Consider the following 22,297-nt stretch of genomic DNA (forward strand, 5'->3'; position numbering starts at 1 on the left):
GTAATTCGGAAGACGCCCCATCCCAAAGAAGAAGCATCCTAAAGGGAGGATGAGGCAACCGTGGCTGACAAGGGAAGTCAAAGACAGCATAAAAGCAGAAGAGAGGGCATACAATATTGCAAAAATTTGTGGAAACTAGAGGATTGGGAAGCTTTTAACAACCAAGAGAAGGCAATTAAAAAAGCAATAAGGGAAGAAAAGATGAAATATGAAGGTAAGCTAGCCAATAATATAAAAGAGGATACCAAAAGTTTTTCAGACATATAAAGAGTAAAAGAGAGGCAAGAGTGGACATCGGACCGCTGGAGAGATAGTAATGGGGAGCAAAGAAATGGCGGACGAACTGAATAAGTATTTTGTGTCAGTCTGCACTGTGGAAGACACAAGCAATGTGCCAGAAATTCGAGAGAGTCAGTGGTAGAAGTGAGTGTAGTTGCTATTACCAAAAGGCAGGTGCCTGGGAAAGGTCTGAAGGTGGATAAGTCACCTGGACCGGATGGACTACGCCCAGAGTTCTGAAGGAGGCAGCTGAAGAGATTGTGGAGGCATTAGTAGTGATCTTTCAAGAATTATGAGAGTCAGGAATGGTTCCGGAGGACTGGAAAATCGCAAATGTCACTCCACTCTTTAAGAAGGGAGGAAAAAGACAGGAAATTATAGACCAGTCAGCCTGACTTCAGTGGTTGGTAAAATCTTAGAGTCCCTTATTAAGGATGAGGTTTTGGGGTACTTGGAAGCTCATGATAAAATAGGCCGAACTCAGCATGGTTTACTTAAAGGGAGATCTTGTCTGACAAATCTGTTGGAATTCTTTGAGGAAGTAACAGGCAGGATAGACAAAGGAGAGTCAGTGGATGTTGTTTACTTGGATTTTCAGAAGGCCTTTGACAAGGTGCCGCACATGAGGCTGCTAAACAAGATCGGAGCCCATGGTGTTACAGGAAAGGTACCAGCATGGATAGAACATTGGCTGACTGGCAGAAGGCAAAGAGTGGGAATAAAGGGGACCTTTTCTGGTTGGCTGCCGGTGACTAGTGGTGTTCCCCAGGGGTCGGTGTTGGGTCCGCTACTTTTCACATTATATGTTAATGATCTGGATGACAGAATTAATGGTTCTGTAGCCAAGTTTGCAAATGATACAAAGATAGGTGGAGGGACAGGTAGTGTTGAGGAAGCAGGGAGTCTGCAGAAGGACTTGGACAGGTTGGGAGAATGGGCAAAGAAGTGGCAGATGGAACACAGCGCAGGGAAGTGTACGGTCATGCACTTTGGTAGAAGGGATAAAGGTGTAGACTCTTTTCTAAATGGGGGGAGAATTCAGAAATCAGAGGTGCAAAGGGACTTAGGAGCCCCAGTGCAGGGTTCCCTACAGGTTGACTTGCAAGTTGAGTGGGTAGTAAGGAAGGCAAATGTAATGTTAGCATTCATTTTGAGAGGACTAGAATGTAAAAGCAAGGATGTAATGCTGAGGGTTTATAAGGTGTAGGTCAGACCACATTTGGAGTATTGTGAGCAGTTTTGGGCCCCATATCTAAGGAAGGATGTGCTGGTATTGAAAAGGCTCCAGAAGAGGTTTACGAGAATGATCACAGGAATGAAAGGGTTAACGTATGAGGAGCATTTGATGGCTCTGGGCCTGTACTCACTGGAGTTTAGAGGGATGAGGGGGGATCTCATTGAAACCTCCTGAATATTGAAAGGCCTGGATAGAGTGGATGTGGAGAGGATGTTTCCAGTAGTGGGACAGTCTAGGATCTGAGGGCACAGCCTCAGAATAGAAGGATGTCCCTTTAGAATAGAGGTGAGGAGGAATTTCTTTAGCCAGAGGGTGGTGAATCTGTGGAACTCATTGCCACAGATGGCTGTGGAGGCCAAGTCACTGGGTGTATTTAAAGCAGAGGTTGATAGGTTCTTGATTAGTAAGGGCATCAAAGATTACGGGGAGAAGGCAGGAGAATGGGATTGAGAGGGAAAAATAAATCAGCCATGATCGACTGGCATAGCAGACTCGATGGGTCGAATGGCCTAATTCTGCTCCTATGTCTTATGATCTGGAGATAAAACCAACTAGAAAAGTAAAAACAGACAGTAAGTGTGCCCACAGGTATTTGAACCAGAGAACTGTTATCGCAGTGTGCTGGTCCCATAGAATTAATAATAATAAAAACACAAGAAACTGGCAGATGAATTAACCAGGCACTTTCCATCGGTCTTCAGCACAGAGACTAAAAGTAAAAATCAGCAATAAATGTAGATTGGGGACTGGAAGGGAGGAGGACCTCAGGACAATGACAGGGACATGGTGCTGAGCAGGAGCTGTGGCTGCCAGCTCCCTTGTCCTGATTGACTTCATCCTGGGAAGGTTTTCAAGAAGTGGTTTGTGGAATTATTGATGCATTGGTTTTAATTTTCCTAAGTTCCCTAGGTTGGAAATCACATGAGATTGGAAAATAACAAATAGCTATTTCAAAAAGGGAAGGAGACAAAGTAGAACACTGCTGGTCAATTAGATAAACATTTGTGGTAGGGAAAACATTTGAAGCTATTATTGAAGGTGCTGTACATTCAACAAGGCCACGTTGCAAAATTCAAGGTCGTCAGGAAAGGTCAACTTGATTTTGTGAAAGGGGAGTCACATTTGAACAACATTGGTGTGCGATGGATTTGGGGGCAACCAGAGGATGTTCAACGTTTAGATTATTGACCAGGTTCCAGAACAAAGGTTGTTTTGGAAAATGAGATTTCATGGTGCCAGAGGTAAAATATGGACATGGATGGAAGAGCAGCCGGCTAACACAAACAGAGAGTCGGCATCTCTGGGTCTTCTCAGTGGATGACGGAGTGTGACTATTGTCCCACAGGAGCTGGTGCTGGGGCCTCAGGGTGTTACCATTTCTCTGAATGACTTGAGTGAATGATTGCTAAACTTGCTGATGACACAAAGACAAGTAGGAAAGTAAGTTGTGAAGGTGTGATGTTAGGAGGCTACAGAGGGATGGGGCTAGGTTGAGGGAGGGGGCAAAGAGCTGGCAAACGGACTGCCATGTGAAATTGTCCACTTTGACAGGTTCCCCAAGTGGTGAGCGATTGCAGAGCTGTGAGAGGCAGAGCGATCCGGGTGTCCCAGTGCACGATTCATAAAAAGCTAGATCGTAGGTACAGTGAGTGATTGGGAAAGCTGACAGGATGTTATTGGTTATTGTGAGGGAAATGGAATATAAAATTACGGAGGTCATACTTCAGATGCATGTGGTCTGGAGTACTGTGGACAGTATCGGTCTCCATATCCAGGGGATGTTCCTGTGTTGGAAGTGGTTCTGAGAAGGTTTACTGGACTCAAGACCTGGAATAGGCATGGTCCAATGAGACAAGTTAGACATACTGGGCTTGTATCTGCTGGGGGTTAAAAGAGTGAGAGACGATTTGATTGAAGGGTCTGGAAGGGGTGGATGTGGAGAGGATGTTTTCTCTTGTGGGAAATCTAGAACAAGGTGAATAAGGGATCACCCGTTTAGGAGAGGGAGGCATTTTTTTCTCTCAGAGGTTTGTAAGTCTTTGGATCTCTCTTCTTCAAAGGCCAATGAGCGCAGGTCTTTGGATATCTTTAGAGCAAGGGCAGGCAAGAAGGTGAAAGGTTACCAGCGTGTGGATTTGAGATTCCAATCATATCAGCCATCGTCTTGTGGTGACCTTGTTGGTGGGACAGGCTGGAGGAAGCGGAGAGCTCCTCTTGCTCCAGTTGGTATGTTTGTATGTTTGTGTGTTACTCCTGCAGCAACATCCAGGATGGAAAATATCGACCTTCAACAACCACGACTCCTGCTTTGTGCGAGGAGTGAATGCAGTCTGGTTACCACCTTGTCACTGACTCCATCTCCAAAACATTGAGCCTGAACTGTGTTAAAACACCACAACCTTGCTATTAGCCAGACTGTGGGGCCAGGGTCTGCTTTTTGTCCAGCCCATTCACATCTCCCTCTGCCTTTCAAACCCTCCTGACATCCTGCCTGTCCAATCAGCTTTAGGCATCGCTCCTCATGCTTCCAAAATGCATCGTATTTCTTGAACCAATTTATTTATCTTCTCTTCTGTAAAATGGCTTAGAAAGTTTTCTATGTTAAAGGTGCTATATAAACGCAGCTGTTGTTTTGCTGAGACAAGGTATGCTTGCATTGAAATGTGAGCAGGAGAGTCAGGTGTGTGCCAGGATGGAGACGGGTTCTGCACCATCTCACACGTGCCCAGGCTGCCTTCATTGGCCCAGGGGAGAGTCTCAGTTTAAGGCCAGCTTCCTGAAATGTTCTTGATATGTTCACAGCTTGTTACAGACGCTGACTGAAGATGAGGAAAGCTACTAACTGTGGGCGCTCTACCTTTTGATTCCACGCTGCCCATTCCCTGCTACCATTTACGGTTACACAGTTAATGCAAAAGGCCACAGGTTTGGACAGGTGAGAGCTGCAGAACTGTAGACTGATTATACATCACAGAACAGGGTAACAGGATGGCAGGGGATGGGGGCCTGGGGTAACCACAAGTGTTTACATGTGAGTGTTGCTGAATCATATCTAGGTTCAAGTCAGTTTCTACAACAGCTTCTCTGGAGACCCATAGTCTGTGGCACATGCACTGTACACAGGAGAGCAATGCCTGGGGCAGGAAGTATAGAAATAACAGCACAAGATGGGCAGTAAATGAGTGACACTGAGCACAAACTCTTCTTCTGCCACTGTGGTTTGTAACATCAAAACACAACAGCAACAGACTGAAGCGGCAAGTGACGGGGGATCCATTAGATGGTGAAGCAAGTGAGAGGGGCTCCAACAGACGGGGGAACCACAGACGGGGGATCCAACAGACGGGGGAACCACAGGCATGGGCACCAAGACATGGCACCAACAAACAGGGGAACCAATGGATGGGCCACCATCGACAGGGGAATGAACAGGGCAGTGATCCCAGCGACAGGGAACAGACGTCCCTCTATCTGTCCCACACAATTGTTGCAAGACATTCCTTCTCCTGGGGTGGATTTGCTGTGGAATTGGTGAAAAGGAGAGAGGAATTCTTTGACCTGCACACAGGCAGAACTGATGACTGGAATATGAAACAGAGCAAAGTGGAGCCTGTGGTTCCTGGCGATTTCTCTGTGCTCTGAGTGCGGCCCTGTGTACTTGTGTTGCGGGCGCCATCGATGCCATTGTTGCATGGAAGCAGATGGGGTGGCGGTGCAATGCCAGCACTGAAATCCGGCTGCTTTACAGTCACTGGGGAGGCAGCAAAGCAAAACGCACCTCCCCCATCGCTGCACATACTGGCAGTAAACAGGAACTAACACACAGGCAGCTCTATCGCACGAGGCTGTGTCACATCACATCCTGCCAGCTCAGAAAGAAACAAGCCTGCAATTAAACAACATTTACAATGTTGGACTTAGCTAACAATCAAAGGAACAATTCCCGTCTATTACTGAAGTGGGAAGAGTTTCACTCCAGCAGCAGTGTGTGTCTTATTGAGCCCCTGGCCTGGTCTCAGCGGTCAGTTGTCACAGTTACACACGGTGACATCACCCCGCCTGTACACAGCATCAGCCCATCTCTCCCCCAGGAGCAGCAGTGTCACCACAAATCAGTGCTGAGCCCCTACACTGGACACAAGTAGGGCACAGAGAACTGGCTGGACATCCACAGGCTGACCCCGTCCCCTGCAAACAAACCTTGCCCCCATTTCCAACTATTGGGACAGAATTGTTGTGGACAAAGTGACAATTGGCCCATTCTCTCCCTTCTTGTTGTTTGAAAATGAGAAGAGACAGGATAACCTTAGAACATCAGAGATCGGAGTGGGAGACCACACACCTCCACCCCACCCCACCCCACCCCACCCCACCACACAGAAACATCACAGCTGAACGTCTAGGAAAACACATACCACCAGGTTCAAGGACAGCTTCCACCCCATGTTATCAGACTCTTGAACAGACCTCTTGTACAATAAAGATGACTCTTGATTTCACAATCTACCTTGTTGTGACCTTGCACCTTATTGTCTGCCTGTACTGCACTTTCTCTGTAACTGTAACACTTTATTCTGCATTCTGTATTGCTTTTCCTTGCACTGCCTCCAGGTACAGATGTTTGGAATGATCTGTATGGATGACGTGCAAACAAAAGTTTTTTGCTGTACCTCGGTACATGTGACATTAATAAACCAAATACCAACTTTCCTGCCCTATTGCCATATCCCTTGATTCCCTTAGTATTCAGAAATCTACTGACGTTTTTCAATGAACTCAATGATTGAGCCTCTGGGGAAGATAGTCCCAAAGTTTCACTGCTCTCTGAGGAAAGAAATTTCTCCTCATCTCAGTCCTAATGGGCCACTCTGTTATTCAGATCCTCAGTCCTGGTCTCCCCAGCTGGAGAACATCCTCCTCACATTTATCCTGTTGAAAGAATCGGGGTCTGATCTGCTGAGTCTCTCTCATATTACAGCCCACCAGCCCAGCAACCAGTCTGGTAAATCTTTGCTGCACTCTCTCAAATACGTCCTATTTGGTGAACAGACCGAGATTGTGTAAAATACACCAGGGTGGTCTCACCAAGACCCTGTATAACTGCAGTAAGACATCTTCACTCTTGTACTCAAATCCTCCACAATAAAGACCAACATACCGTCTGCTTTCCTAACTGCCTGTAGCAGCCAGGTGTTGGCGTCCAGTGACGGTGTACAGACACACCCAGGTGTTGGCGTCCAGTGACGGTGTACAGACACACCCAGGTGTTGGCGCTCAGTGATGGTGTACAAACACAGCCAGGTGTTGGCATTCAGTGACGTTGTACAGACACAGCCAGGTGTTGGTGCTCAGTGACGGTGTACAGACACAGCCAGGTGTTGGCGTTCAGTGATGGTGTACAAACACACCCAGGTGTTGGCGTTCAGTGATGGTGTACAAACACACCCAGGTGTTGGCGTTCAGTGATGGTGTACAGACACAGCCAGGTGTTGGCGTTCAGTGACAGTGTACAGACACACCCAGGTCCCTGTGAACATTAACATTCCCCGGTTTCTGACTATTTAACAAGTTCTCAGGTTCCTGCTTGTTCGACAAGCGGACAACCTCACACTGTTCCTCGCACTCTCCCCCTGTCACGTCACTGTCAACCATCTCTATTGCCACTTCTGTCACACCCCTTCTGGTGACAGTGCAGCAGTTCCTGACCCCAGCCCCTCACCCCCTCACCCCATCCCACCCCATCCCTCCCCATCCTCACCCCCTTACCCCCTCACCCCATCTCACCCCATCACCCCATCCTCACCCCCTCCCACCCCCACACTTCATCCCACCCCTAACCACCACCTCTTACCTACACCACCCCCACCACCCACCATCTGACCCATCCCCCCACCTCCCCCAGGGGAGACAGGGTGACAGGTGATGCCAACTGAAAGGGGGTGATAAGGGCCAGTGAGCAGCAAAGGTTGTGCCTGGGAATGGGGGGGCTGGGTGGGGCTGGAGTGAGTGTGGGGAGGGGTGGGGCATCACTGAAGGTCGTGAAATGACCAGGAGAGAAGATGAATGATAGGAGGCCTGGGAGGTGACGACTGCGGTGTTGAGTGAGGGAGGCCGTGATGTGCCAAGCTGGGAGATGAGGTGCTGAACTTTGACCGGAGCTTCATGGGAACAGTGCAGGTCAAGGAGGTCGGAATGGGATGGGATGGAGAACAAAGGTGACAGGTGACCGGATGCAGAGGTCACCTTGGGCACTTAACGGGGAGGGCGGGTTGGGGGGTGCAGCCAAATGGTCACTCGATCTGTGGTTTGTTCCCTCGGAGGAGGGAACTGTTTGTGACGTTCACCCTCCTTGTCTCCAGGCCATCACTCGCCCTCCCTTTGTTCTTTCTGCCTCTGCCTTGGCTGCAACTACAATCCTGTTTTACCTTCTGCTGAAAGGTCACTGACCTGAAAAGTTGACCCTGGTTCCCTCCCCACAGATGCTGCCTGACCTGTTGAGAGTTTTGGCATTTTCTGTTTCTATTTCTCAGTTAACTGATCTTTGAGTCATCCAGTCTCCAGGGAACACAAACCCACTCTGTGCAACTGATGTTATACTTTAACCCTTTAAAGCCCAGGATCGTTCTTGGGTACCTGCTCTGCTCCACTTTGAAGAGCACTCCACCAGTCAGGAGGCAGGACTGGAGCAGTCGTCAGTCCAGAGCACCAAAAGAAGGGTCAACCTTCCAGGATCTGCCTGGTCCCCTGTTCTACCATCACAGGGAACAATGGAATGGTTACAGCACAGAGGAGGCCATTCAGCCCATGTGTCCACGCTGGTCCCCATCAGTTGGTGCTGCTGCCTCACAGCTCCAGTGACCCAGGTTCAATCCTGACCTCCAGTACCGTCTGTGTGGAGTTTGCTCATTCTCCCCATGACTGTGCGGTTTTCCCTCGGGTGTTCCGGTTTCCTCCCACATCCCAAAGATGTGCGGGTTGGTAGGGTAATTGTCTGCTGTAAATTTCCCCAAGTATGCAGGTGGGAGAAGAATTGGCGGCTGTTAATGGGCCGTGAGGGAGAAGGGGTTACGGGGAGACAATGGGGCTGATGGGTTTGTTTTGAGAGCCAGTAGACTCAATGGACCAAATGGCCTCCTTCACTATTGTAAGGGAAGGTATGAAATGTAAAACATGTGTGTACCAGAGCAACTGTCCAGTTCCACCCACAGCCCTTTCTCTGTAGTTTTTCAACTTCCTGTTTATCTAATTGCCTCTTGAAGGTGACAATGGAACCTCCACCACACATTGTGCTCCAGATTCCAACAAGGCTTTTCCTCACATCACTGTTAATCCTCCTCCCCTTTGTTTTATACCTGTGACCTCTGGTCCTTAACCCCCTCCCAATGACCACCTCCCTGTCCACTCTGTCCAGACCATCATTTTTATATAACTATCCATCTTGTCTCTGCCTTTACTAAACAGGCCTCTCTCATCTCTCCTTGTAACTGTAGTCCTCAGCCCAGGAACCCTTCTCGGAACTGGTCTCTGGACTCTGTCTAACACCCCCACGTCCTTCCCATAATGAGCTGACCAGAATTAAATACAATACTCTCGTTGAGGCTGGGCCAGTGCTTTAGAAAGTTCAGCAAGCAGTTCCTGCCCTTGTACTCTGAAGCTGTGCTGACAGAGTCCTTACTTACCTCCTTCTCACCTGCCCTGTCACCTGCATTGATGTGTGGGCCGTCTGCTCCCTTTGCAACAGGGTCTTTCATTCCACATTCCTCCCCTCATTCTCCCTACTAAAAGGCATCACCTCACACTGATCCGCTGTACATTCTACCAGCTACTGATATCCTGACGCAGCCTATCACCACCCTCCTCACACTCCACAATGCTGCCAAGTTTTGTGTCATCTGCAAACTTAAAAATTGTGGAGTGCATCCCTAGGTCTATCACTAACATAAACTGAAAGAAGTACTGGCCCTACAGTGGGGACACTGCTCACTGCCCTCCAGTCTAAAGCACCCGCCATTCACCACCACCCTCTCCCGTCTGTTGTTTAACCAACTTCAAATCCATGCTCTTAACTTCACTCTTGTGCTGATGAAAATAAAAAAAACATTGGATTCTGGAAATCTGAACAAAACTAGAAAATTCTGGAAACTCAGCAGTCAGGCAGCTTCTACGGAGATAGAAACAGAGTTAATGGTTCAGGTCTTGGGGTGATTTCTGTACCCCGCCCCGGCCTATTTCTCATCATTTGGAAGGTATTCCACTTTGACTTTCTGCTGCTGTCTGCACTGTTACCGTGGAAAACATATCTCAAGGTGGCATGCCCAATGATCAGAAAGCATCCCATTGTAGTTCTCTCTCTCTCTCTCACTCTCCCCCTTTCTTATCTTCAAACTAATTTCCAACCTATGGGAAAAATTTGGCTCTAATTTCACCTGCTCCCAGTTAGATGATTGGATTAGGTGTTGCAAGCTTTCATTACATCCTTAGAACATAGAACATAGAAGAGTACAGCACTGGAGGCGGGTATTCACTGGGGCAGGGGGAGGGTGGGGGTGGGTATTCACAGGGGGAGGGGAGGGTGGGGGCGGGTATTCACTGGGGCATGGGGAGGGTGGGGGTGGGTATTCACTGGGGCAGGGGGAGGGTGGGGGCGGGTATTCACTGGGGCAGGGGGAGGGTGGGGGTGGGTATTCACAGGGGGAGGGGAGGGTGGGGTGGGTATTCACTGGGGCAGGGGGAGGGTGGGGTGGGTATTCACAAAGGGAGGGGAGGGTGGGGTGGGTATTCACGGGGGAGGGGAGGGTGGGGTGGGTATTCACTGGGGCAGGGGGAGGGTGGGGGCGGGTATTCACTGGGACAGGGGGAGGGTGGGGTGGGTATTCACTGGGACAGGGGGAGGGTGGGGGTGGGTATTCACGGGGGAGGGGGAGGGTGGGGGTGGGTATTCACTGGGGCAGGGGGAGGGTGGGGGTGGGTATTCACTGGGGCAGAGGGAGGGTGGGGGCGGGTATTCACTGGGACAGGGGGAGGGTGGGGGCGGGTATTCACTGGGACAGGGGGAGGGTGGGGTGGGTATTCACACGGGGTCACAGTGAAGCTACAGAGGTCACAACCTGGCCCAGGCCGGGGGGATGTGACGTCCTGAACCCCAGTCTGTAGGAGGGACGCCACGGCCCGGGAGAGGGTCCTGGATGTGCCGGGACTGCAAGAGGCTGCCGGGGTTCCCCGGGACCGGAGGTCAGCGGAGAGGTGCCGACAGCTGGGAAAGGTTTTGAAATGAAAGGGATGCTGTGGCCGAGAGCGCGGCTGCAGGGGCTGTGGGTGTAAGGTGATCGCGGGAGGGGGTCGGTGAGTTGTGATCAGGGAGCTCTGCCTGAAGGGAGGTGAGAATGTACGGAGTGCGGGGAAGTTAGGGCTAATGCTGGGGCCGAATGGCCTTGCCGGTGACTATCCCACTCCCCACTGACAGGCGGGGCCCCTGACTGACGGATCCAAGGAACTGCTGACAGGCTTTGACAGGTCTGACGTTGCCACATTTCTCTGCTGGAGAACTCGCCAACTTTTCAATCATCAACGCGACCTGGAGGGTCGGAGTTTGGGGAAATAATTCCAAACACAAGCCCAGTTCTCCCGACATCTGGAGGTTCGCCAGCCATTTGCGCGTTAACTGCGCCGAAGCCGCGCCTTGGATGGTCTCCCCGAGGAGTGGTCGCACGGAAACCGATCTGCCTGGGGAGCGGCCGCCATCGCGGCTGTCGGGGGTCACGGGGATGTGGGAAATGTGTCCTCGGGAGTTCCCATTAAATGTCCCATCCGCGTGTGCGGCAGAGTGTGCCCACCTCAGCCACCCGCCCACCGCCTCTCGCTGCAGCCCGGGCTCCGGGTCACTGCGTGTGAGCCGGGCGCAACTGGGACCGGCGGCCGGACCTTGCGGGACAGGGTGAAGGGAGCGGGCGGGCTGCGGGAAACCGGCTGGACCGGAGAGTTTGTGGCGATTCGGGTGGTCCCGTCCTCCCGCCCCTTCTCCCGCAAAGGGCGGGCGGCGGAGGCAGGAACGACCGGAGGTAGAGGGTGAGTCGATTGGAGTAAATGGAGGAACGGGCTCAAGGGGCCGAGCGGCCTCCTTCTCGTTCGTTTCCTGGATTGTACGCAACGTACACCCCCAGGTAGAAGGCAGACATTTCAGTCCATCGAGTCTCTGCTAGCTCACAGAACAACCCCAGTCCCCTGTAACCTGTTCACCAGGAACTGGGGTTCTGTGAGCTAGTACAGACTCGATGGGCCGCTAACACCAAGATAATTGATAGTCACTGTTGGTAACGACGTGTCTGCCTGCAGAGGAGATTATGTCAGCCACAAAGGCCGCGGTCCGGGGAGAAGGAGGTCACCTGCCGATAACCAAGGTGACGGAGGGAAGGGAGAGCCGGCGGCCGGCGAGGCTGCTGCTCTCCGCTCCGGGCCGGCGGACCAGGGAAGGAACCATCTGGCGCCGATGTGTCAGCGCGGAGCTGGGCTGCAGCAGCAGCGGGTCGGCGGCTGCGGGGCCGGGGTCGGCGCTCCTCAAGGCGCTCCGCAATCTGTGAATTCAGGCGGCTGGAAGGACAGGAGCTCGGCTCAGGAGAAATCGGATCTCTGCAAAATGGAACTGGGAACAGCAGCTAACGCAGCGTCACTCTCAGTAGGTATTGTGAATAAATACAGTATTGAATAAACGCAACGTTGTTCTAAATCAATACAATGTTACACTAAATAAAGAGTTATTCTGAATTAATCCAACAGTGAATGAATACGATGTTACTCGGAGTAACAGTGTTCCGAACAAATAGTGTCATTCTGTATAAAAGTATTATTTTCCTGAATAAACTGCTCCTTGAATCAAGACAGAGAAGCAGTTTATTTGTTCAGGGAAATAACAATAATATGTTACTCGTGGTGCTGCATCGAATAAATAAATTCTAACCTGCGCGCAGACGGCCTGACTGAACCTCCGATATAATCCCGAATAATTCAACGTTACACTGACCACATTTCCCGAAAACTACAGTAGTACAGTGGTCACTTTGAATGAATTCAGATATTCTGAATAAAGAAAACACTACAGTAAATAAATCATTTCTCTGAATAAGTATAATGTAAATCGAATTACTGCAAATTGTATTATGAATAAACGCCGTCCAATCTGAAGAAATGAAGTGTTATTCTTAATAAGCAGGATTTGGTTTAATAATTCTAGTTATTCTGAATAAATGCATCATTACTCTGGATGATTGCAATATCGGTGGGAATAAACACACCCTAAATAAACATCTCGTTCAAAACTACTGAGGAAACGCCGTATTACTGAATGAATGTGATTCTTCATAAACAGTATTTTACCCCGAATGCAGAGTTTCTCCTAATGAAGAAATCAAATTGCTCAGAGTGCGTAGATGTTACTCTGAATTACTACAGGGTTACCCGGACCAAGTGCAACATTACCTGGTTCTATTCAACTAGATGTTGTTACTTTGGTTAAAACGGTGTCAGGCCGATGCTAATTCGTAGCAGTCTGATCTTTTTGTAACGAAAAATTCACAATTAAACTAGGATTAAATGACTCTGGTGAAAAGCTCTGAACATTCCCCGCGGCTCCTCAGAGCCAGTGAGATTATATCCGTCGGAGAGAGAAACAAAATCCGCTTAAATCGGAAACTATCGGCGGTTGGAATTTAATAGTTGCTTTACCTAAATATTCGTTAATTTCTAACGGATGCTGTCTGTCTGTTGGGTTAATCGATCTGGTTCGGGTTTGAATTTCCGAGATGTTGGTGAGATCCATTTCCTCGTTCTGAGCCTCTCTCTGTCTCACACACAACACACTCTCTTCTCCCATCCCCACGAGCTCTTTCACTCTCCATCCGAATCGTTCTCCCCACCCACCCCACCCCACCCCACCCCACCACTCTGTCACCTTCTCGCCCAGCTGTGAGTTTCGCTCTCTTTCTATTCGTTGCATTTTTCTGTCCATCTCTCCAGCCACCTCTATCTCTGTCTCTGCCTCTTTCTCTCTGCTCCTCTCCCCCACCCTTTCTCCCCCTCTCTGTACAGGTGTCGGATCCGCTACCTCCTCTCCCTCCTGAACTGCCCCCCCCCCCCCCCATTTCACGCACGTCCCTCTCCGCCGATGTTTATACTCGTGGAGTCCGGTGTGGCGGACCCTGCGCTGGATATGGTCAGACACCGAGGCCTGAAGTGTAGCAGCTCCCCCTCCCTCCCCCCTCCCCACCCTTCAGGTTACTCTTCACCCCATCTTGGCATTCACCGGGTCAGGGTATCCGGAACCCGTCCACGGGACGGGCAGCCGCTGCCGCCGTCACCGCGCCGAGAGAATTGGGGAAGATGTAAATGTGGGAATGTTGGATGTACCGGGATTCTGCAGCTCCAGGAGCGGGAGCCCGGCTCTCTGCAGCTCCAGGAGCGGGAGCCCGGCTCTCTGCAGCTCCAGGAGCGGGAGCCCGGCTCTCTGGCGCTGATCGGCTGCCAGAAATTTGGGCTCATCCTGAGCGCGGCCGCGTTTGTGGTTCTGGAGAGAAGCGGGAGGGGTGTAAACTCCTGCTTCGGGGAGAATATGTGAGAGGGAGAAGGGGGAGTGTGAGACCGAGGGAGACACCGACACGGTGACAGAAAAAAACACAAAATGAAGCAGGGAGCAAATCAGAAAAAGGCACCGTAAAGATAGAGAAAGTGGGAACCACATTCCCGACCGCCAGCCCAGAGCCCGGACACGGGGACAGCCGGAGTGTGGCAGTTCGGCCCTCCGCTCACCGGCTCGGGTCGCAGTGAACATTACAGAAGTGAGCACTTTAAACCTCACCGTCTGTCTGTGAAACTGCCGGACTGAGCGTGCGATTCACTCTCCCGTGGCGGGGGCTCCCAATTTCATGTATAATTCAAATCGGGGGGGTGGGGGGGGGGATGTGGAGGGAGGTGCGATCTCGCAGCCTTGGCTGGGAATGACAAGGTGTGGCGGGGGTTCAGGGAAGGTCTCCGGGATCTAACCCAGGGGAGAGGCGCAGGGAAGGATTTCCATCCAATCCGCGGGAATGTGTGAGGAGTGAGGTGTTGACCGGCTTTCGACATGACGGGGACCTCCGGAGCGGGCTTGAGGTTGGAGTGACACCGGGCTCCTGAGATTGGTGCTGACCTTTGCAACCGCGGATCATCTCCGACCCGCGGGTGTGGGCGGCTGGGGTACACACCGGACAGTCACGCCTCTGAATGATGGGAATGGGGTGTGAAAGGGGAACCGTGAATGTCCACCCCTGGTGAGCACTCGGACACACAGATTTTACTTCACACACAGATCGCCATTACATCTACAGAGATATCGATAACGCTCAGAGATTCCCGTCGGCGCTACTTTCACCAACAGGTAAACACCAGCCCCGGGTAGAATGTGTTGTTGGACTCCCGCCACCGCAGCTGGGATCTAAATCCACAGCTCAACCACCCGGCCGTCCCTCGGGAACGGTCACCACCAACACTGGCTTCGCCCATGTCCTTCGGGGAAGGAACTCTTACCCAGTCCGGCTGTACGTGACTCCAGACCCGCCTCCCAACTTCAATGGAGATTGGGTGGACACTAACTGCCGGGGGTTTCCCAGCCGTCCACTTCTCTGGAATGAATGGAAAAGACATAACCGTTATTGTATAGATCTGACCATCTCTACGGTAATCGAAATTATATCCGTCAACGTACACATCGATATTGGTGTCCATATCCATGACTAGGCACAACTTGCAGCAGACAGGAGCCCGCGGACCGCGGCTCACGGACCGCGGCCGGGACCCATCGGGAGGCCGTGGGCTGCGGCTCGTGGGGGCCCCCATGAACGGGACTGAGGCATCGGTGACATTCTCACGTACAGAAATTCGTGGAAAGATATTTAAATAAACGCAGGCTCCGCCAGTGTTACAGGCTCGAAGTAAACCATCTGTTTGGTTTGTTGTTGTTCTAGACATTTCTGGCATACACAAGGAGTCGTTCCTGTGGAAATGGTTTTCGCCGAGAGGCGGGAGAGGCGGCAGTTGAAAGCCGCTCGGAGTTGTAACCAGGAAGAAAGAATAAAGGAGGGCAAATGCAGTGGAGGATTCACTCCCAGATTTTATTCGTCAGTAGGAAGCACAGTGATCGACTCTGATCTTAAAAATCATCAGAATTCATGGCAAGAAATTTCAGAATCGGGAACATGACGCACAACGCACAGAGTTTCCAACTTTACATCTTCAGAATTAAGGCAAGAAAGCAGAGGGCATCGTAATATCAAACGGGTCGGGTTAGTAACTAACCGTTTACAAAAGAACTCACAGCTCATTGTTATGTGCAGATACACCAGACGACGAGGCTCGAGGAATCTAAACATCAAACACCAATGTACAAAATCTGCCGACCTAAAGGCTGCAGAATCCGGGGAACGAAAGGTCGCGCTCGGTGCGAAGCGGAGAGCGTCTGAACCGCGGGAAGGGCTCGGATCACCTCCTTGAGCCCCCATTCTGTGGAGATGCGACAGGCGGGGGTCGCGCTCAGTGGGAAGTCACCAACAGTTCGCACATCGCTGGGCAGAGCACACACTGCACCCCCCACCCCCGGCCTCAGACCGCACCGGGTCTGGAGGTTTATTTGCAGTTCAAATCGTCCCGGCTGGGGCCCCACCGCCGCCGGGATCAGCGCCGTCCGAATTGATGATGATAGCTGGACATATTATCACAACCATGCAGAACACGAAACAATCCAACTAAATATAGTCTGTGCAAAATGTAGCTGTAAACATATTTAAGTGCATAATCCTGTAATATTCATACACATTAAATAATATATACAGTTCGAGTGTAAACCTGCCTCGACGCGGTAACGGCTTGTGCCGCATTGTTACATTGATGGGGTCAGGAGAGGAGACGGTGTCTACAGTCTCTCCAAGCCGAGAGAGTGCCCGAGAGCGCGGCGCCCTCGCCCAGTTCCCCTTCCATCCGTTCTCTCCCATCAGTTGGCGGGGCCCGTTCCGCGGAGACCTTCCCTCCTTGGCCGCACTCACTGCCTGTCGCACAGGGACTTGTTGAGGGAGGTCTGAATGCCATCGCCGTTACTCGGAGCTGCAGGCGGACAAGTTGCTTATTTCACTTTTGGCCAGTTCAGACAGAGTCGCCGCGGGATTTTCGTTCCCATTTCAAACAAAGAAAGCAACTCGGTGCAAACCCAGCGATAAACTTGCCGACCGCGCTCCTCAATATAACGAAATCTCCCAGTGTGACCCGGTAACCAACCCCAATGCGATCGAGTGTTACAGGATTCGCGCGAGGATTCTCAAACCAAGGATCCGCCGGGTTATTCCTCCCGCCGGGGCCGGGGCCGGGGCTGGGGCCGGGGACTGCCTCCTCGGAGCTGATGATGTGCGCCAGGGTCATTGTGTAAATATCAAAGGTCCATATTGGTCTCAGAGGAGCAGAGAACCGTGGTTCCACGGCCCGCCACAGCTCAACTCACACCTCAACCCAGCAACTCAGAGACAGCGGCCACCAGAGGTTGGGGTGGACGCGAAGCGCCGCCGGTTCACCGGGAGAATCTGCAGCATCCGTGTCGGGAGCGGCGCTAAGGCTCGCCGCTGTCCCGGCGCGGGCTGTAAGGGGCATCGCTCAGCTGAAATCATGGACATGTCACCCAAGGAGAAGGTGTATTTCCCAAGTGAAATCTCGGTGTCCCACGGGCGGCCTGTCGTGGGGGGGGGGGGGGGGGGGGAGGCGGTGGGGAGCGGAGTGGCCCGGCACCGCCATCCGCTCTCCCTCCGCCTCCCGCTCCCCACTGACGCGCAAAGAACAGCTCTCGGGAATGGAGAATAAGCATACAGCTCCGGACAGAGTCACTGTCAAACTCGTGTCAGCGCGCTGTGGGAGCGGACGTGCAGAGGCAAGGGGGAGTGACAGGGTGAGGGGCAGGGAGGGGCGGGAGAGGTGGGGGCGACACGGAGGAGCAGGGACAGGGAACGGAAGGGCAGCGAGCGAGAGAGAGTTGTTGGCAACTCAGCGGTTGTACATTTCTGACCTCGGGTTACCCAACATTAACAAAGTCCTAAACCCTCACCCTGAGCCCCTCTCACAGACTGAGAGCCCCCCCCCCCCCCACCTCCCGCCGCTCCCCCTCTCCGGATGGTAAAGCCAGGAGCTTGCCCCGTGTTCCGAGTCGCTCCCTCTCCCTCTGTCTCTGCACGGCCCTCGGATTCATCCTCGATCGGAGTGACCGAGTCTGCGGGTTCGGCCCTTTTGCTCCGGGACCCGGCGACGGCAGGCTAAAGTCAGCCATTCCAGGCTGCACTTTGAACCCCCGTGGCCAGGAGACCGCTGCCGGTGACGGACACGGGTTCGGTGTCACGGGCCTGACTGTAACTCGGCGGCAACTTTCCGCACACGGGTGCAATGTGCCCTCAGGCCGGCGGGCCGGGCCAGGCCAGGCCGAGCCGGGTGTGAAGGACCCCAGAGGTTGTCCGTCTACTGCGGGGTGAGCAGTGAGAGCGGGACGCGGTGCGAGTGGATAAAACGGAATAAGGGGACGGTTATTTTTGTTGAAATCTGAGAACCTGGAAGTATTTGCAGTGCGAGCGCCGGCTGCGACGTTCCGTGGAAGATATTCTCCTTTGCACAGTCAGAGATTTCTCAAAACGCATCTTACAAAAAAATCTGTAACAAAACTTGTCCCTTCATCGGTAGAAAATTCCCAGAAGGTTGCTGGAAAATAAATAGAATTTGTTTCTGTTTGAGTTGCCGCGAGCAGCATCTGATTGAAACTCGGGTCCAGAACAGAAGGTGATCGGCAGCTCCTGTCCGAGTGCGGCTCCGGCTGACAGAATCATCCTGTAACGCCACTTGCATAGATTTCTGTTATTGCTTTACCGGAGGTCGCCGCGGGCAATCTTCCGCGCTCTGTATCCAAACAACCTCGAGAGCCGAGCCACAACCGTAGGGACGGGCTCGCTACACACAGACACACACAGCTGACCATTCGCATCCGACACAGCTTTCGGAAGCACTTTGAACACTTTGGGTTGCGCCCACACCTCTCCCGCGGTCAAATCACGTCAGGCCCAGCGGCGGAGTCTGCGCTCGGCCGTCCGTCCGCTCCGGTCCCTCGCCTTTGCGAATCTGCCGAGGGCTAACGGCCCTCGAACAAGTCTTCCTCGCCTAGTTGTGGAAGAAGGTGTTGAGTTCCTCGTAGCCCGGCGCCCTGTCGCTCTGCAGCAGCGTGTCGTAGGGCGTGAGGTTGTCGGAGTGCAGCGCGCTGCGCAGCGCCGAGCTGCTGAAGATCAGGCCGTGGGCCGGGCCGCGGGAGCCAGGCCGCGCCGAGTAGTGCATGGTGTAGTGATAGGCCTTGTCGTGGTCCGGGGGCGAGTCCGGCTTCAGCGGGTAGCTGCTGTCGGCGCACAGCGAGGGGCTGAGTGGCGCCTCCAGCTCGGAGCCGGGGTAGTCCGGGGACACGCCCCCACACAGGTGCTCAAAGGAGGAGCAGTAGGGGTGCGAGCGCAGCGGGTGGGTGCTCCCCATGGCGGCGGGCGGGCACTGCGGGCTCGGCAGCCGGGCGCACGGGTAGGTGTACGGGTGCAGAGCGAAGGAGTTGTTGGCGGCGTGCAGGCGCGCCGCGTCCTGCGACGGCTCGGTGATGAAGTTCCTGGAGTTGAGCTGCAGGCAGCCGGCCACCAGGTTGGTGGTGGGCTGGGACAGACCCTTGCACAGGGTCTGTACGTAGGACAGCAGGTCCGGCCTCTTCCCCGAGCGTAGGATCTCCGACAGCGCCCAGATGTAGTTCTTGGCCAAGCGCAGCGTCTCTATTTTGGAAAGTTTCTGCGTCTTGGAGTAACACGGGACAACTTTGCGCAGGTTGTCCAGCGCCGAGTTCAGGTCGTGCATGCGGTTCCGCTCCCGGGTGTTCGCCTTCTGGCGCCGCAGTTTGAAGCGTTCCAGTCTCGCCTTCGTCATCTTCCTCCGCTTCGGACCCCTTTTCCGGGGCCTGGCGCCATCTTCCTCCTCCATGTCCCCCTCCTCCTCCTCGTCCTCCTCCTCCATCGCCGTTTCCCCCTCGTTGTCGGGGGCCGCGCTCAGGCCGTCGTCTGCCGCTCGCTCCCGGGACACGCGCATGTCGCCCTTGCCCTCGGCGCGGGTCCGCTCCTCGTCGCTGTCGCTCTCGGCAGCCCAGCTGGCGAACTTCTGAAGGCCGGGAATCAGCGGCGAGTCGCTGAACAGTCGGGTCAACATGGTCCCTGCAAGTGGCCAAAGACAACACGTCGGGAACGGTGGTCAGTACTGGAGCCGCGCACGGCCGCACCCTCCCCGCAGTCGCGGGGCCAGGCGCCAGTCCACGGGACGGTCGCCAAGGTCCGGCCGCGGCCGGCCTCCCTTACCCGGAGCCCCTCGACCTCCTTTCCGGGGAGGTGTCCGGCAGCCCGTGAAACCGGGGCATCGGACCAAGAGCTGCCGCTCTCCTCGACAGGAACGGACACATTGCGGGAATATTGAGGGTTTATCGCCCATTCCCCCTTAAAGCCCCTCCGTCAGCGGGTTCAACCTTTCGTTTGGTGATTAATCGATTGGTTCGATTTCCACGCTCGCTCCCGGATCGCCACGCCTGCCCGACCTAAAAAATGGAGCACACTCCCTCGCGTTTGATGCATTCGGGCACACAATTGTTTCTATTAAATAACTGGGAGATGTATCCCGGGACCGTGGCCAGGAATCTCGGGGTGCGGGAGCGGCTCTCCGTCTCCGAAACATCGCCGTTCCGCTCTCGCATTATTTGTTCAACTTCCATGGGGAGAAACTTGGAAGGACATGTCTCCGATTGTATCGGTCCTTTCTTTAAGAAAATAGTGAAGGGATTCGCCATCGAAGGCGGGCGCCTCCTGAGGATATCCTAATCCGAATTGTCTCATCTCCCGGTTCGCCCAGATCACAAAGCTCTGGAAGCAAATTAATTCCCAGAATTATTTTAATAACCAGACACTGATTTAAGGGGCCGGGGTTTCTGACGGACATCACCCATATGTCAGCCGTCAGTCAGCGGGACAGGACTCTCCAGAACTGGCCTTACCTGCAGAGGAGAGGGAAGGGGCGCCGGCCGCCTCCGGGCCTTTAGCTCATTGTTCAGCCGTACCTTCTGGGATTAGCTGGTTCGTTAAGGTCCTGGGCGTCTGGCAAAGCTGCTCATCGCCAATCTATCGACAGAGGCAGCTCCACCAAACTGCGGTACCAGCTTCAATGCCAGGCCATATGCTTGCACGTCATTGGCAGCGCGCATCACATGAGACGCACTGATTGACATGAGCTCGCATTCGGAGCGATCCGTGTCCCGCGGGAGCAGGGGATGACCATCTGTCGCAGTGTGCCGACTGTACCAACACAGACCCCACAAACCGGGACACGGCAGCCCGCCGAGCCCCGGCACTTGCACCTCCCCTTCCATATACGGCCAGGCCCTCGGTTTCTTTAAGTTAAAGTGAGCTTTGAAGATCAGAATGTAGTTGACAGCTTCCCCCCCCCACCCCCCCTTCCGCCCCCTCCCACACAGGAACAGCGCCCGGCACTGGAGACCGCTCTCCTGCGCTGTAATTTTGGGAGTTTGATGTTTATAGAATCGAGCATCCGTCTGCGTTTGGCCAAAGTCCAAAGCGACACAAACTCCCTCACCTGCCTCTCCGCACACCGGAGCCACTCCGCGCCTGCCTCCCGCATCTACCCCGGGTATCTGCACTTTCCCCGTTTGTTCTGGATCACACAAGCCAGCTTTGCCTGTACGTCCCCAACACTTGGTTCCCGTGGGTATGCGTGGCCGGTATTCGGCGCAATCACCCCGCACACGTCCCGTGAATTTGTTCACACGGCATTCGCCTTGTACCGCCGTCTACTCACCTGGTGCACGCTCCGTTCCCCGCGCCGCGTCGGTTTTCGTCCCTACGTTGATATCGCCTACACGCCGGTTGGTTCTGTGCGATGTATTTATCCCAATGTCCTGTGGTCACTGCACACAGAGGGCACCTTGCACGGGATTTGCCAGCAGCAGGCCGGATTCCCTGAGTTCCCTGTTTACTCCGTGCCCTGGACATCGGTACATTTGTATCCTGTACATGTAGTCCGTGTGTCCCTGGGTGCGATTTTTGGCTCTTTATCCGAAATGGCACCCGTGGCGGAACACGGTCCGGAGCCGAACCGCCGCTTGGTCGGCACTCGAACCCTGCCCGTTCTCACGTACCTCTGCGTGAGGCATTTAACCCACACGCTGTCGTTTCTTCCGAACTGCGTGTCCTGTACAAAATAACGTTACCCGTGTGCCCGCCGTTATCCCGTTCATTGTGTCGGTCTGTTTCACACGGCAGGCGATACACAGCCGTGCACTCGATTTACCTGATGCCTTGGCGCTCCACTGGTCTCGGTAATCCCCTGGCCTGGACGGCACACGCCGTCTTAGTATTTACATGATGTTTTTCCTGGGCACATTTTATTAACCCTTTGTGTCTTTTACATGTGAGTTAATATATCCCGTGTGATGCTCTAACTGTACGCTCTCTATTTAGATTTTTCGTGGGTGTTACAATTTGCATGTGGTTTAATTGGCGTGCAGTATTTATATTGTACATGCTAATTTAATACATGAATTTTATTTGCAGATAAATTATTGTCTTTCCTCGCAAATGCTGAATTTACCCCTTCCGTTTACCTACTCGGTTGTACACCCCATGTTTACAATGTCCACACCCCGTGGGACACGTTGTG

At 53.1% G+C, this 22,297-nt stretch overlaps 1 protein-coding gene across 2 annotated transcripts; it reads right to left on the reverse strand.

The window, feature by feature from the left end:
- Positions 1-15,630: 15,630 nt before the first annotated feature.
- neurod2 (neuronal differentiation 2) lies at positions 15,631-22,007 on the reverse strand. 2 transcript variants are annotated; one of them, XM_052038853.1, is made up of 2 exons: positions 21,437-22,007; positions 15,631-19,791 (listed from the first exon to the last, which is right to left on the reverse strand). In XM_052038853.1, the coding sequence occupies exon 2, from the start codon at positions 19,784-19,786 to the stop codon at positions 18,719-18,721; it is 1,068 nt and encodes a 355-aa protein (XP_051894813.1). In that variant the 5' UTR covers positions 19,787-19,791; positions 21,437-22,007; the 3' UTR covers positions 15,631-18,718. The 2 variants fall into 2 exon arrangements, with proteins under 2 accessions (XP_051894813.1, XP_051894812.1); XM_052038852.1 differs by lacking the exon at positions 21,437-22,007 and adding an exon at positions 20,619-21,018.
- Between the last annotated feature and the right edge of the window lie 290 nt (positions 22,008-22,297).

Source organism: Pristis pectinata, chromosome 25 (assembly GCF_009764475.1).
Source record: "Pristis pectinata isolate sPriPec2 chromosome 25, sPriPec2.1.pri, whole genome shotgun sequence".
In the NCBI taxonomy this organism is placed as follows: domain Eukaryota; kingdom Metazoa; phylum Chordata; class Chondrichthyes; order Rhinopristiformes; family Pristidae; genus Pristis; species Pristis pectinata.

Coding starts and splice junctions, on each gene's coding strand:
- neurod2 (XM_052038853.1), bottom strand. CDS start 19,786: ATGTTGACCCGACTGTTCAGCGACTCGCCGCTGATTCCCGGCCTTCAG.